The following is a 13,707-nucleotide window of genomic DNA, read 5'->3' on the forward strand; positions in this document are numbered from 1 at the left end:
AACAGGTGAAGGGGATCAAAGAGTACACTTATCGTGATGAGCACTGAGTAATGTATAGAACTGTTTATTGTACACCTGAAACTAATGTAACACTGTATGTTAATTACAAAATTTTTTAATGGTTTTTTTTTTTTTTTTTTTTTTTTTTTTTTGAGAGACAGAGAGAGACAAAGCACGAGCAGGGGAGGGCAGAGAGAGAGGGAGACACAAAATCCAAAGCAGGCTCCAGGCTCTGAGCTGTCAGCACAGAACCCAACTCGGGGCTCAAACCCATGAACCATGAGATCATGACCTGAGCCGAAGTTGGAGCCTTAACCGACTGAGCCACCCAGGCACCACAACACTGTATGTTAATTATACTGGAAAATAAATAAATTTATAAAATAAAAAATCAGATAACACATTTCAAAATACATTTTGATTTAATCATGAATACTTTCATTTACAATAATGACTATAGTGACCACTTTAAATATTCTAATTTTTCTCTTTATTGATTTAAAACATTTTAAAACATTGTCGTAAAATACAGGGGTGCCTGGGTGACTCAGTCAGTTAAGCATCCGAGTTTGGGTCACGTCATGATCTCACGGTTCATGGGTCTGAGCACGGCACCAGGCTCAAAGCTGACAGTGCAGAGCCTAGGAATTCTCTCTCTCCCTCTCTCTCTCTCTCTGCCCATCCCTTGCTTTCGCTTTCTCTTCCTCTCTCCCTCCCACAAAATAAACTTAAAAAAAAATTGTGGCAAAATACACGTAACATAAAATATGCCATCACAACCATTTTTAAGTGTACAGATCAATACTGTTACATATATTCACACTATTGTGCAACCAGACTAAAACTTTTTCATCTTGCAATGCTAAAACTCTACCCATTAAACAACTTCCCATTTCTTTCTACCCCAAGCCTGTGGCAAGAATTTCATTTGACTCCGTTTCTGTGAATTTGATTATTCTAGATTCACCTAGATGTCAGGGGAATTATGTATTTGTCTTGTTTTTCAAAAGCTATTATTTTTAAGTTATCTCTACACTCAACGTGGTGCTCGAACTTACAACCCATAAGATCAAGAGTCACATGCTCTACCAAAAGAGACGGCCAGGTGCCCCATATAGTATTTGTCTTTTCATGACTAGTTCACTTCACTTAGTGTATCCTCAAGTTCCATCAGTGTTGTCACATGTGTCAGATTTCCCTCTTTTTTAAGGCTGAATAATATTCCACTGTATGTATACACAAATTTATTTATCCATTCATCTAGAGATAAACACTTGGGCTGCTTCCATCTTTTGGCTATAATGAATAATGCTGTTAACAAACAGGAGTGTACAAATATATCTCTTTGAGACACTGCTCTCAGTTCTTCTGCGAACATACTCAGAAGTAAAATTGCTGGGTCGTGGGGTAGTTCTATTCTTAATTTTTTGAGGAAATGCCATACTGTTTTCCATTGTGGCTGCACCATTCTACATTCCTACTAACAGCATACAAAGGTTTTCAGTTTCTCCACAGCCTTGCCACATGCTATTTTCTCCCCCACCTTTTTTTTATAGTAGCCACCCTGATGGGTATGAGGTGGTATCTCAGTGCAGTTTTGATCTGTATTTCCCTAATTATTAGTGATGTTGAGTATCTTCTCATATGCTAGTCAGGCCATTTATACACACACACACACACACACACACACACACACACACACACACAAACAGGGAGAAATGTCTTTCATTGCCTATTTTATAATCAGTTTATTTGTGGTTTTTCATTGTTGATGAATTATAGGAGTTCATTATAATGACAAGGGATCAGATATTTGCAAACAGTCTCCCATTCCATAGGCTGCCTTTTCACTCTGTCATTGTATCCTTTGATGCACAGCTTTTAATTTTGATGTAGTCCAAGTTATGTATTTTTTACTCTTGTTGCCTGTTGCTTTTGGTGCCCTATCTAAAAAATCATTGTCAAATACAATATCAAAGCTTTTCCTCTATGTTTTCTTCTAAGAAAATATAGTTTTAGGTCTCATGTTTAGACCTTTGATGCATTTTTTAGTTAATCTGTGTATATGGTGTAAAGGCTACAACCTTCACTATCTTGCATGTGAATATCCAGCTTTCCCACTATCATTTGTCAAAAAGACTGTTTTGTTTTTTATAATTGTTTTAATGTTTATTCATTTTGAGAGAGTGAGAGGGGGAGAGGGGCAGAGAGAGGGAGACAGAGAATCCCAAGCAGGCTCTACACCGTCAGCACAGAGCCTGAACTGTGAGATCATGACCTAAGCCAAGACCCAGAATCGGACGCTTAACTGACTGAACCACCCCACCCAGGCACCCCACTGAAAATACTGTTCTTTCTCTATTAACTAGTCTTGGCACCCTAGATGAAAATTATTGACTATATAACTTTTAAATGTAGGTATGCATTTGAAATATGAGCATATTTAAAATTCTACAGGATGAAAGATGTATTATATAGAAAAATACTTTTTAATGTGGGAATAGAGGACAAAAAAGATAAAATAATTTTGCTGTAGAAGGGTTTCCATTCAAAACAGAAGAGTTGATACTCTCTTAAATATAAGCATAATCACTAGTAAGTTTCAGATAATTAAAAACACACATCTGATTTATTCCTGCTTTACCTTCATTGAAGGATTTCCAGGACTGAGTACAAATTTCTGCTATTTTAATTCTATGAGTATTGTGCTAATATTTTCTATTAAAAAAAAGAAAATTGCATATCATTATAAAATGGACAACGTCGGGGCACCTGAGTGGCTCAGTCGGTTAAGTGTCCGACTTTGGCTCAGGTCATGATCTCGTGGTTCTTGAGTTCAAGCCCCACATCAGGCTCTGTGCTGACAGCTCAGAGTCTGGATCCTGCTTTGGATTCTGTGCCTCCCCCCTCTCATCCCTCCCCCACTCACACTTTTCTCTCAAAAATAAACATTAAAAAAAATATATGGACAATGTTTTTCTTCTTTTTATACTAGATAAAGCAAATTAGCTTTTCCTGTTTACTTTTTCCTCTTATGAATTGTTTTGGTTCTATTTCAGAAATGTCTTACAGGGGCGCCTGGGTGGCGCAGTCGGTTAAGCGTCCGACTTCAGCCAGGTCACGATCTCGCGGTCCGTGAGTTCGAGCCCCGCGTCAGGCTCTGGGCTGATGGCTCGGAGCCTGGAGCCTGTTTCCGATTCTGTGTCTCCCTCTCTCTCTGCCCCTCCCCTGTTCATGCTCTGTCTCTCTCTGTCCCAAAAATAAATAAAAAACGTTGAAAAAAAAAAAAAAAAAAAAGAAATGTCTTACAAAAGGGCTCTGATAATCCTCTCTACTCTCTACCAAAAGTATCTTGATTATGAATTGAACAAATAAATTTACATTTTAAGATTCTTCTAAGGTGATCATGCCTTCTGTTACATTCATTTTTGGCAGTTCTCTGATTACTAAGAAAACTGATCACAGGAGAATATCTTTCCATTCTCATGGCTTTATAATTTTTTTAAAAAGAGAGGGAAAATAGGAATGGTAGCATAATCTGTCCTGGGACAGCCTCATTAAGGATTAACATCAACTCTGCCAGGCTAAACTGTTAGATACTTGAAGGCAGGAGTCAGGTCTTGATTATTTTCTATTTCCTAAAGAATTATAAACTATAGTACCATAAAATTATACTCAATTAAACAACAGGGTCCATGCTATAATTTTATATAAATGGAGTTAGAAATTTGTTAGCTTCCCACGGTTTAGTCTCACCCTGCCCCAACAGGCTTCTCCCCAGTACCCATTAACAGAGCAATGGAAATCAAAAGCATTCTTCCTCTACTGCAAAGCACCAGGTAAAGCCAAAGAACGTACTTTCTCAAAGTTTGCTGTCTTTCTGGCTCACACTTTTGGAGAAGGTTAGAAAAATTAAATATTTTGGCCTAAAAGCAATCCTGAATACTCCTAAACTGCATGCAAAACAAACAAACAAAAACCCAGATGTTAAGGATATATTTAAGTGGGAGCAAAAGCATCAACAGAAATTTAAAGGGAGCACATGGTTAAACCACAAACAACCCACAGGAAGTTGGCTACACGGTTACCCATTACTAGTAGTGCTTTACCAGTTGTAAGATGTTGTCAAGACTTAAAGTGCATGAAAAAAACATACTTTAATTTAAAAAAAAAACAACAAACTTTCAAAACAGGAATTCAACCCATAACATCAAGCAGGTAATAGCAAAAATTTTGCTTTGTAAAAAATTTTATTTATTTATTTTGAGAGAGAGAGACAGAGACAGAGACAGAGACAGAGAGAGAGAGAAAGGAAGGGAGGGAGGGAGAGAAAGAGCACGAGCTGGGAGGGGCAAAGGGAGAGGGACACACAGGATCCCAAACAGTCTCCACGCTGTGAGCGCAGAGCCCGACACGGAGCTCAAACCCATGAACCACGACATCATGACTTGAGCAGAAACTAAGAGTCAGACACTTAACTGATTAAGCCACCCAGGTGCCCGCAAAAACTTTGCTTTTGATAAACCTCTGTAACTACAGCATTCCTGTAAGAAAAGTGTCTGTCTGGGGGCGCCTGGGTGGCGCAGTCGGTTAAGCGTCCGACTTCAGCCAGGTCACGATCTCGCGGTCCGTGAGTTTGAGCCCCGCGTCAGGCTCTGGGCTGATGGCTCGGAGCCTGGAGCCTGTTTCCGATTCTGTGTCTCCCTCTCTCTGCACCTCCCCTGTTCATGCTCTGTCTCTCTCTGTCCCAAAAATAAATAAAAAAAAAAACGTTGAAAAAAAATTAAAAAAAAAAAAAAAAAAGAAAAGTGTCTGTCTGATGTACAGCAGGCACTCAGCAAATTCTGCTGGATGAGGACCTATTTCGTTTTTGTACCTAGTTTAAGCTAGTTTTAAACCTTAAGATACATACACCTTGAAAGAAATTGCTTGTGTTTGAATCCTGGCCCTACCACTTTATTGTATAACCATGGGCTAATGGCTTACTTCTCTCTGTAGTGTCCTCATATTAGCAAAGTAGACGTCATCAAAATTAAAATTGTTCCTTTAAAGGCCAATTAAAATGAAAAGGCAAGGCAAGGGCATCTTGGTGGCTCAGTTGGTTAAGCATCCGATTTTGGCTCAGGTCATGATCTCACGGTTTGTGGGTTCGAGCCCTGCATCAGGCTCTGTGCTGACAGCTCAGAGCCTGGAGCCTGCTTCAGATTCTGTGTCTCCCTCTCTCTCTGCCCCTCCCCTGTGCGCTCTCTCTTTTAAAAATAAACATTTAAAAAAAAAAACCCACAAAAAATTATAAACTGCCTACCAATGTTTCTTGCTTTATCTTAGTCTTTTATGGTTTTCATTCCTGTACTCTTTACAGAAGGTACAAGAATGAAATCATAGCCAGAATTAATCTTAATGCTTTTCTACAGATGCCTCCTTTTTAGAGGAGCAGGGAAGGTTAGGTGGCTTACTCATGTTAACATAACACAGGGAAGAGTGAAGATAGGAACAAACTCTGGCTTCCTAACACCCAGGTGGATGCTCTCCCCAAGAGACCACACTGTCTCTAGACAGGTGTGTCATAGGTACCAAGTCAACTGAAAGCTGCCTCTTTTATCTCTGCTCAAAATTCTAGGAAACATAAAAGACTCACTCAGCATAGGGTAGTTTATTAAGAAAATGCAGGTAGAAAAGACAGCAGCGTAAGTTCTTAGCAATTCTTTTTTTTCCCCCAGTTCTTAGCAATTCTTAGCAAGTCTACTTGCAAAGATAGCTGCTGAGAGACTTGTTGGCTTAAATCCATCAACTTCTTTAGGACAGAAATTCAAAGGGTAGAGTAAGAGTTTGAAGGGGGCAGGGGGAGCAGTGGAAACACAGATGTCTGATGAGGCCATTTACTCTGAGGTCATCTAAATTAAATGCTGATGCCACAGCCATGCTGGTGGCCCTGGAGGTTCACATCTCTGAATCAACAAAAAAGAAAAAAACTCTAATTTAACTGTCAATCATTATCCGCTTTCTCAACAAAAAGAATCTGTATTTGATTGCCATCGTACTGAAACACAAGATTAATCTCACACAAGCCACCAACTCACTGAAGACCCAAAGGAGAAGGGAGCAGTGGCACAGGCTGCACCAGAGCCCGGGAAGGGTACAGCCGGACAAGAAGCAGGAGTCACCAGGACACAGGCCTGTGAGTACCAGGAAAGGCAGGGTACAAGAGAGGCAGAAAGAGTTTAAGTCTGCAGTTCCTCACTGGCTCTTTTCTTTCCCAGATCATGCCTGGTTAACAATTCATTTCAGGTGGTACAGTAAAAAATGAAAGGGGTTATAGTCAACACTGAGACATGGTGGTAGACCAGTGCGCGGGGGGGGGAGAGGGGGGTCCAATCCTTTTCTCCCACACTTAATCTGGGAACGAACTGGAGATCTGTTCTATCTGTAGCAGGTAAGAATTAAAAACATTGGTAACTCAGCCACTAACTTTCAACAAGCCACATGGTCCACAAAGTCTAGTTTGATGTATGGGCTATTATTCTCACAAGATTAAAGAAAGTACTAAATTAACTAAAGACACGCAAAAGCATTTGAAAATGAATTAGTAAAAATAACACTTAAGACCTGAAAATAGTGCTTCTCAACCTTTTTCCTCAGGACCCCTTTAATCTTAAAAATTGAAGACCCCAAAGAACTTGTTTATCTATCTACTGATATTTACCACATTAAAAATTAAAGTTACTTACCTTCAAAAATAGTACATTTACTACTGAAAAATAGTAACAGCCTCATATATGTTAACACAAAAAATTTATTTTTATGAAAAGCAACTATATTTGTAAAAAATTACTGAGAACAGCATTGTTTTGCAGTTTAACAAGTGTAAAACGTGTCTGACTTGACAGAAGACAACCAAATTCTCATACCTACTTCTGCATTCATCTGTTGCAATCTGAGTTTAAATCTACAGAAAAAATCCAAACCCAAAAGATAGATAGGTGGAAAAGGTAGGAGTACTTTAACAGCCTTTTCAGATAATTATGAATATAATCATCTGAGAGGACATGCAAGCTGGACAAGTGGCAGTTTCATAAAAGTTAGTTGCAATGTAGAATCTGAAAGCAGATCAAGGAACTTTTCGTTAATATTATGTTACATTAAAATCCATTGATCTAGCCTGCAAAACGAATGGATCTTTTTAGTCACACATGATTTTGTAACATCTTGTATTGGGAAAATATTGGTTCACTGAGTTGCCCAGATCTTCCACACGTTAACACATTTCACTGGATGATATTTTAAAAACCACATTCCTGAACATCCATCGATCTCATCAGAAGTCTTTTAAGTTCTGGGAAGCTGTCAAGCTCACCGTGGCAGATACAAATTTCCCAGAACTAGAATTTTCATTTGAAAACTCAATGGTTACAAATACTGTCAGCTGTTTTCCTTGAAGTGACAGGCTCCCTTCATTCATTTTTTTTTTTTTTAACGTTTATTTATTTTTGAGACAGAGAGACACAGAGCATGAACAGGGGAGGAGCAGAGAGAGAGGGAGACACAGAATCTGAAACAGGCTCCAGGCTCTGAGCTGTCAGCACAGAGCCCGACGCGGGGCTCGAACCCACGGACCGTGAGATCATGACCTGAGCCGAAGTCGGATGCTTAACCGACCAAGCCACCCAGGCGCCCCTCGCTTCATTCATTTTTAAGAAAGTTATCTGCCAAATACTGAATAATCAAATCCGAACAATAACGGTTTGCCCTTTTTTTTCTTTTTTTTTTTTTTTTAACGTTTATTTATTTTTGAGACAGAGAGAGACAGAGCATGAACGGGGAGGGTCACAGAGAGAGGGAGACACAGAATCTGAAGCAGGCTCCAGGCTCTGAGCGGTCAGCACAGAGCCCAATGCGGGGCTCAAACTCACGGACCACGAGATCATGACCTGAGCCGAAGTCAGACGCGTAACCGACCGAGCCACCCAGGTGCCCCCAGTTTGCCCTTTCTAATAAAAATGGTGTTTTCTGGAAAAATGCACCTCATTCAGTTCTTCACTCAGGTTAAGTGCACAAGTGCTTTCCCAGGAGACAACCACTGTCCTCGGGTACAGAAGTGTGCCCTGTGCGCCTCCCTGTCTGTCACAAAACAGCAGAACAATGCCAAAGCCGAGGACTAGGATTTAATATGACTGGTATTTTTTTACACTGTTATCAAGGACATTAAGTGACACGGGCTTCCCTTCTTTTTCTTATTTAAACAGCGAATGAGGGCATCGAAGAATATCGGAAGGATTACTCGTATAGTCTGGTGCCATAGCCCAGATCTGTGCTAACGGCAGCAGCAGTTTTTACCACTGTAGCTTTTGTACCATCAGTGCGAATGTCAACACGGTAAAAAGCTGGACAACATCTTCATAACATTATGAAAATAACTTTGACATTATGGACCCCCTAAAAATCTGCTAGCTCCTATACAGGATCGACCAACTTCTATATAATATAAATAGCATTAAGTCTAAGCAAAACACAACTCAAAAAACACCCTCTTACCTTTGCCAAGACTAAAGACAAACGGTTCATTTCTATCATGACTGGAATCGAATTTCTTTCCATTTGACAATTTTCCTTTGTAATGGACATAAACTTTGTCTCCAATCATTGGCATTTCCTCACTATTTCCCGCTCTTTTGACAATCTGGAAAAGACAAACATCAAAAAAGGGAGCTGATTTTATTCTAATCAAATAAAAAAGATCACAGAATCCATTCTACATCACCCAGGCAGATTTGCAAATAATTACCTGTCCTTTCTCAAGGCTTCCCTCCCAGTTCTCTCAATAATCCTGTTAGAAAACCTTCCTATACTACTCTAAATCTTTAATGCTATATTTAATTTCACTGTCAAGCACACTATCCCCTCAAAATAAGGTAATAATATAAACAATAGATCCTGCTTCATGCTTTGACACTAAAATCTCTCAAAACACAGAACCAGTTCATATATAAACTGAATCAGAACAAAAAGATGAGTGGACTTTCAAAAATCTTCAAAAAGAAGTCTAAAGCAAGTTTCAAAAGGTGAGATTTTATTTACTTCCCTCTTTTGCTAAAAACATTACCTTTTGACTAAATTCCACTAGTTTGGTTTACTTTCAAAAAGCTCAACTTCCTAGTATAACAGGTTCCACTTCCTTTTATATGAAGAATATTCAATGTGCAAAAAATCCAGCATCACTTCGTAGTTTGATATGATACTGAAAAACTTGTTTTCTAGTAAAGCAGATGCCCAAAAAAAAGCTCCAGGCTGAAAAATATTTAGCTGTCATAAAATCCAGTATACTTATTTTGTTCTTGGCAGAGTAGGCCACTAATGCAGTCGGTCCGTTCTGGGAAAAGAAAATCAAATCCAGGCACGTGGTGGTATAATTTATTCTGTCAATCACCTATGCCAAATTAATCATCTTTGTTAGATAACAGAGGATGGTAGCTCATGCCCAAGAAACATCGTATTAGGGGAAGAGTCTGAAACTTTCTATAAAGAATTCAATCATTTGCTCCTAAGTTCTTTAAGTTGTGTCCTACCAGCCCCGCCCTCTTATCACCATGTAAACAGGCTAAACTTCTATTCTACAACTTTCTTAGTTCAAAAGTCCAGACATTGTTTAAAGGAAAAGAATCGGAGGAGCCTGGGTGGCTCAGTCAGCTAAGCGTAGGACTCTTGACTTTGTTTGGCTCAGGCCATGATCTCAGGGTCATGAGATTGAGCCCAATGTTGGGTTCCGCACTAAACATGGAACCTGCTTGAGATTCTCTCTCTCCCTCTCCTCCCTCAGCCCTCCCTCATCCACTCTCTCTCTCAAAAAATAAAAAAAATAAAAAAACAAAGATGAGAATCATTACTGCAACTCCACTAAAAACCTGTTAGAACTAATCAATGAATTCAGTGAAGCGGGAGGATTCAAAATCAACACACAGAAATCAGTTGTGTTTCTATACACTTGTTAAGAAGGAAGTGATGGAAAAACAAAACAATCCCCAAAATGCAAATCAAACCCACGAGACTTTACCTCACCTTTTAGAATGGCTATGATGAGAAAGACAAGAAAAAACAAGTGCTGGTGAGGATATGGAGAAAAGGGAACCTTCGCGCACTGTTGGCAGGAATGTAAATGGGTGCTGCCACTGTAGAAAATAGTGTGAAGTTTCCTCAATAAATTAAAAATAGAATTACGATACGACCCAGCAATTCTACTTCTGGGTATTTATCTGAAGAAAACGAGAACACTAGCTCAAAAAGATCTATGCACCCCATGTTCAGGGCAGCAATATTTACAACAGCTAAACCCTGGAAACAATCTAAGGATCCATACGCAAATGAATGGATCAAGAGAAATGTGGCACATATACACACAGTGGAATGTTAATTCAGCCACAATAAAGAACACAATCTTGCCATTTGTGACAACACGGATGGATCTTAGGAGCATTATGCTAAGTGACAGAGAAAGACAGACACTGTGTGATCTCACTTATACGTGACATCTAAAAAAGCTGAACTCATAACAGAGAATAGAACGTTAGTTGCTAGGGGCTCTGGGTAGGAGGAAATGGGAAGATGTGAGGAGGTGCCTTAAGCAGTTGCATTAAGGAATGAATTTTAGTCTCGATTCATTTTAAAAATGTAAGCTCCACAGTGTAATTTTATTTTCCTGAGCTAGTCACTGACTTCCCGGACGTGCCTTGGTCTTTTAAAAAGTTATGTATGTAATAGGGAATAAACGAGGTTACTACAGATGAGGCACTGTGCTAAATGCTTTATATAATCCCAGTCACTCTATGAGGTAGGTAGTAGTATTGTCCCAATTTTACAATGAGGAAATTTCATCAAAGAGAGGTTAACTACATCACCCCATGTCGCACAGTTAGTAGACTATTTAATCTTAACCAAAAGCCCCATGGTGAAACCTAAGGCTCTAGACAGTGATAAGTGATACGATTTAAAGGGCTTACAATCTCAAAGTGCGTCTTACAAGCCTAAAAATCTTATCAGATTTACTCCCTGGAACAAAACAGGGCTGGAGGCGGGTTGAGGAACATGTCCTCTACATGGGTGGGTACGCTGAAAACATGAAAGAGAAAGACTTAAATAGAGCGAGGAGATGCTGCAGACTGCCTGCACAATTTCTACTGTCTCTAGAAGTATCCTGGAGTTTGGGATAAGGAATTCATATAGTTATAGACTGAGAAGCCCTCTGAAAAATGAGAGCATGATACAAATCTATGGCATAAAGCCCTTATTTCTGTAGTTGAAAGTCTTCCAAAATTTGGCTTAGCATGTGGCAAGCTAACGGTAAAACAACTACATTCAGAAGATTCAGGCACAGAAAAAAAAGCTTTCACACAAGCAAGATCAGACAAAACAAACTAAAAAATTCTCATTTACTACTGCTGACACATGGAGATACTAAAACTCACTTAGTGGTAATACTTAGAATGTGGGAGATCATATTTTCAGGGAAAAATAATTAACTATACAAAACTTGTCCATGTAACAACAATGTAGGAGAAGGCATGACTTAATACAACTAAAGCATTTAACCCTCTCTCAGCTGCAGTTTATTAATTTATATGGAATTCAAATATACATTTTCCATCAATAAAATGGAAGGATTAACAGTTGCTCTGGTCATCTCACAAGACCCCTGTGAGATACAAATAAAAAAAAGACACAGGGGCACCTGGGTGGCTCAGTCAGTTGAGTGTCCGACTTCAGCTCAGGCCACGATCTCACGGTTTGTGGGTTCGAGCCCCGCGTCGGGCTCTGTGTTGACAGCTCAGAGCCTGGAGCCTGCTTCGGATTCTGTGTCTCCCTCGCTCTCTGCCCCTCCCCCCTGCTTGTGCTCTGTCTCTCTCTCTCTCAAAAATAAACAAACATTAAAAAAAAAACAACAACACTATACATAGAAATGACTAATTACACAGTGAAAACCATACACAGTTTTTACTTTTAATTTTTAATTTTAGAGAGGGAGAGAGTGCGAGCAGGGCAGAGGGGCAGAGGGAGAGAAAGAGGACGAAGCAGGCTCCACACTTAGCATGAGCCCAAAACAGGCCTCAATCCCACGACCCTGGGATCATGACCTGAACTGAAATCAAGAGTTGGACACTCAACCGACTGAGCCACCCAGGTCCCCTGTAGTGTTTTAATGAGGAAAGCTAATTCAGAAGTAAGATATATTCTTGGATGAAACCTCACAAAATCTCTTCACTGCACAAACAAGAATCTATATGTAAAAACAATCCTTTTGAACCCTGCAAGTTGGCTTTTCCTTTAGTAAGTCTTCTGAATTGTCATTAGCTAGCTTTCACGTCCTTAAGTATTACGTTAAAATAACCACACATGCGTACACGCTGAGAACGGGGGGACTCTAAGTCCTACGTCATTTGGATCTGGCCCCCAGATCTGTATTTCCTACGATCTAGGATACTGGGCAGGTTAATTCACCCACCAGGGCCTCAATTTCACCATCTCTCTGGGAATAAAAATAAACCTCGGGGTGCCTGGGTGGCTCACTCGGCTCCGGTCATGATTTCGCCGTTTGTGGGTTCCAACTCCTGCATCAGGCTCTGCGCTGACAGGGTGGATCCTGCTTCAGATCTTCTGTCTCTTTCTCTCTCTGCCTCTCCACAGCTTGTGCTCTCTCTCTCTCTCTCTCTCTCTCTCAAAAATAAATAAACTTTAAACATTTTTTAATTAAAAAAATAAACCTCAAGTCGTGAAGATGAAATGAGAGTAATGAGCACTTAGTAAGCCTCAGTGAACAACATCCACCTCCGCCTCCGACCAAAAACACAAACATCTTTATAAATAATCCTTCCAGGTAGGAAATTTCCCTACATGTCATTCAACCTTGTAACCTCACCTTTAATACTCCTCTATCTTTTTTAGAGGTAATATCCTCTCCGCGTTCAGCCACAGCTGCCGCTGGGTTTTCTCCACTGTTCTTGGCACCTTCATCAGTAGTCATGGTCTTTTGTTAGTAGAAAACCTGCTGAGAAGAAATGTATTTTAGCTAGGAAAAATATCACTGCTTTAAGCACCTGAAAATGCCCCTACGAACTGGGCTCTCCCTGATGTAAGAATTACGTGGGACCAATAAGGTTAAACGGTGAAAATGAACACAAAAACATTTGCCACAGGCATGTATTCATGTCATGAGGCATGTAAATAAAACATCACCCAGTTCTTCAGCTTCCTATGCAGCGCTGGCCCCAATTAGAGAGCAGTACAAGTCGGGTTTGGTGGCGATTACATTCCTTAGCACTGAAAAGCAGTACTTCCGGAACTCCCACAGCCATATTCTTAACAGAGGTGACCTGTTTTTAAAAACAATATATCACAGTGGCAAACACAACAGGTTTTAGAAGCTCACAGACCCCAGTCCAAGTCTTAGCTCCAGCGATATGTTTGACACCTGCAAACCTAATCTCGTGGAGCCTCGATTTCACATCTGTAAAAGGGACAGAGTACTTTGTTCAGTTACTGCAGGCGTTAGTGAGATTCTGTGTGTATCATGTGAAGACATTAGCACAGGATCTTAACTTAAAAATGTAAGCATTTATCATGCTTATTACTGGGTTCTCTACAGGGCTACCCTACACTTTTCATTTCCTGCTCAAAATACCTATGGAAGAAGGCTCTCTCTTCCCTAGCATGGCATTCTGA

General features: G+C 39.9%; 1 protein-coding gene across 7 annotated transcripts in view; it reads right to left on the bottom strand.

The window, feature by feature from the left end:
* The window catches only part of FKBP5 (FKBP prolyl isomerase 5), a 121,432-nt gene that overhangs the window by 46,767 nt on the left and 60,958 nt on the right, over nt 1-13,707 (bottom strand). For 4 of the 7 annotated variants that reach the window (XM_058733686.1, XM_058733691.1, XM_058733688.1 and 1 more), the window contains 2 exons: nt 12,905-13,030; nt 8,533-8,677 (listed from right to left, as the gene is read on the bottom strand). In XM_058733686.1, the coding sequence (XP_058589669.1) occupies nt 8,533-8,677; nt 12,905-13,009 (250 nt within the window). In that variant the 5' untranslated portion in view covers nt 13,010-13,030. Of the gene's footprint in view, nt 1-8,532; nt 8,678-12,904; nt 13,034-13,707 lie in introns of all 7 variants that reach the window. The other 3 variants (XM_058733687.1, XM_058733692.1, XM_058733690.1) reach the window with 1 other exon arrangement.

Source organism: Neofelis nebulosa, chromosome 6 (genome assembly GCF_028018385.1).
Source record: "Neofelis nebulosa isolate mNeoNeb1 chromosome 6, mNeoNeb1.pri, whole genome shotgun sequence".
Taxonomy (NCBI): domain Eukaryota; kingdom Metazoa; phylum Chordata; class Mammalia; order Carnivora; family Felidae; genus Neofelis; species Neofelis nebulosa.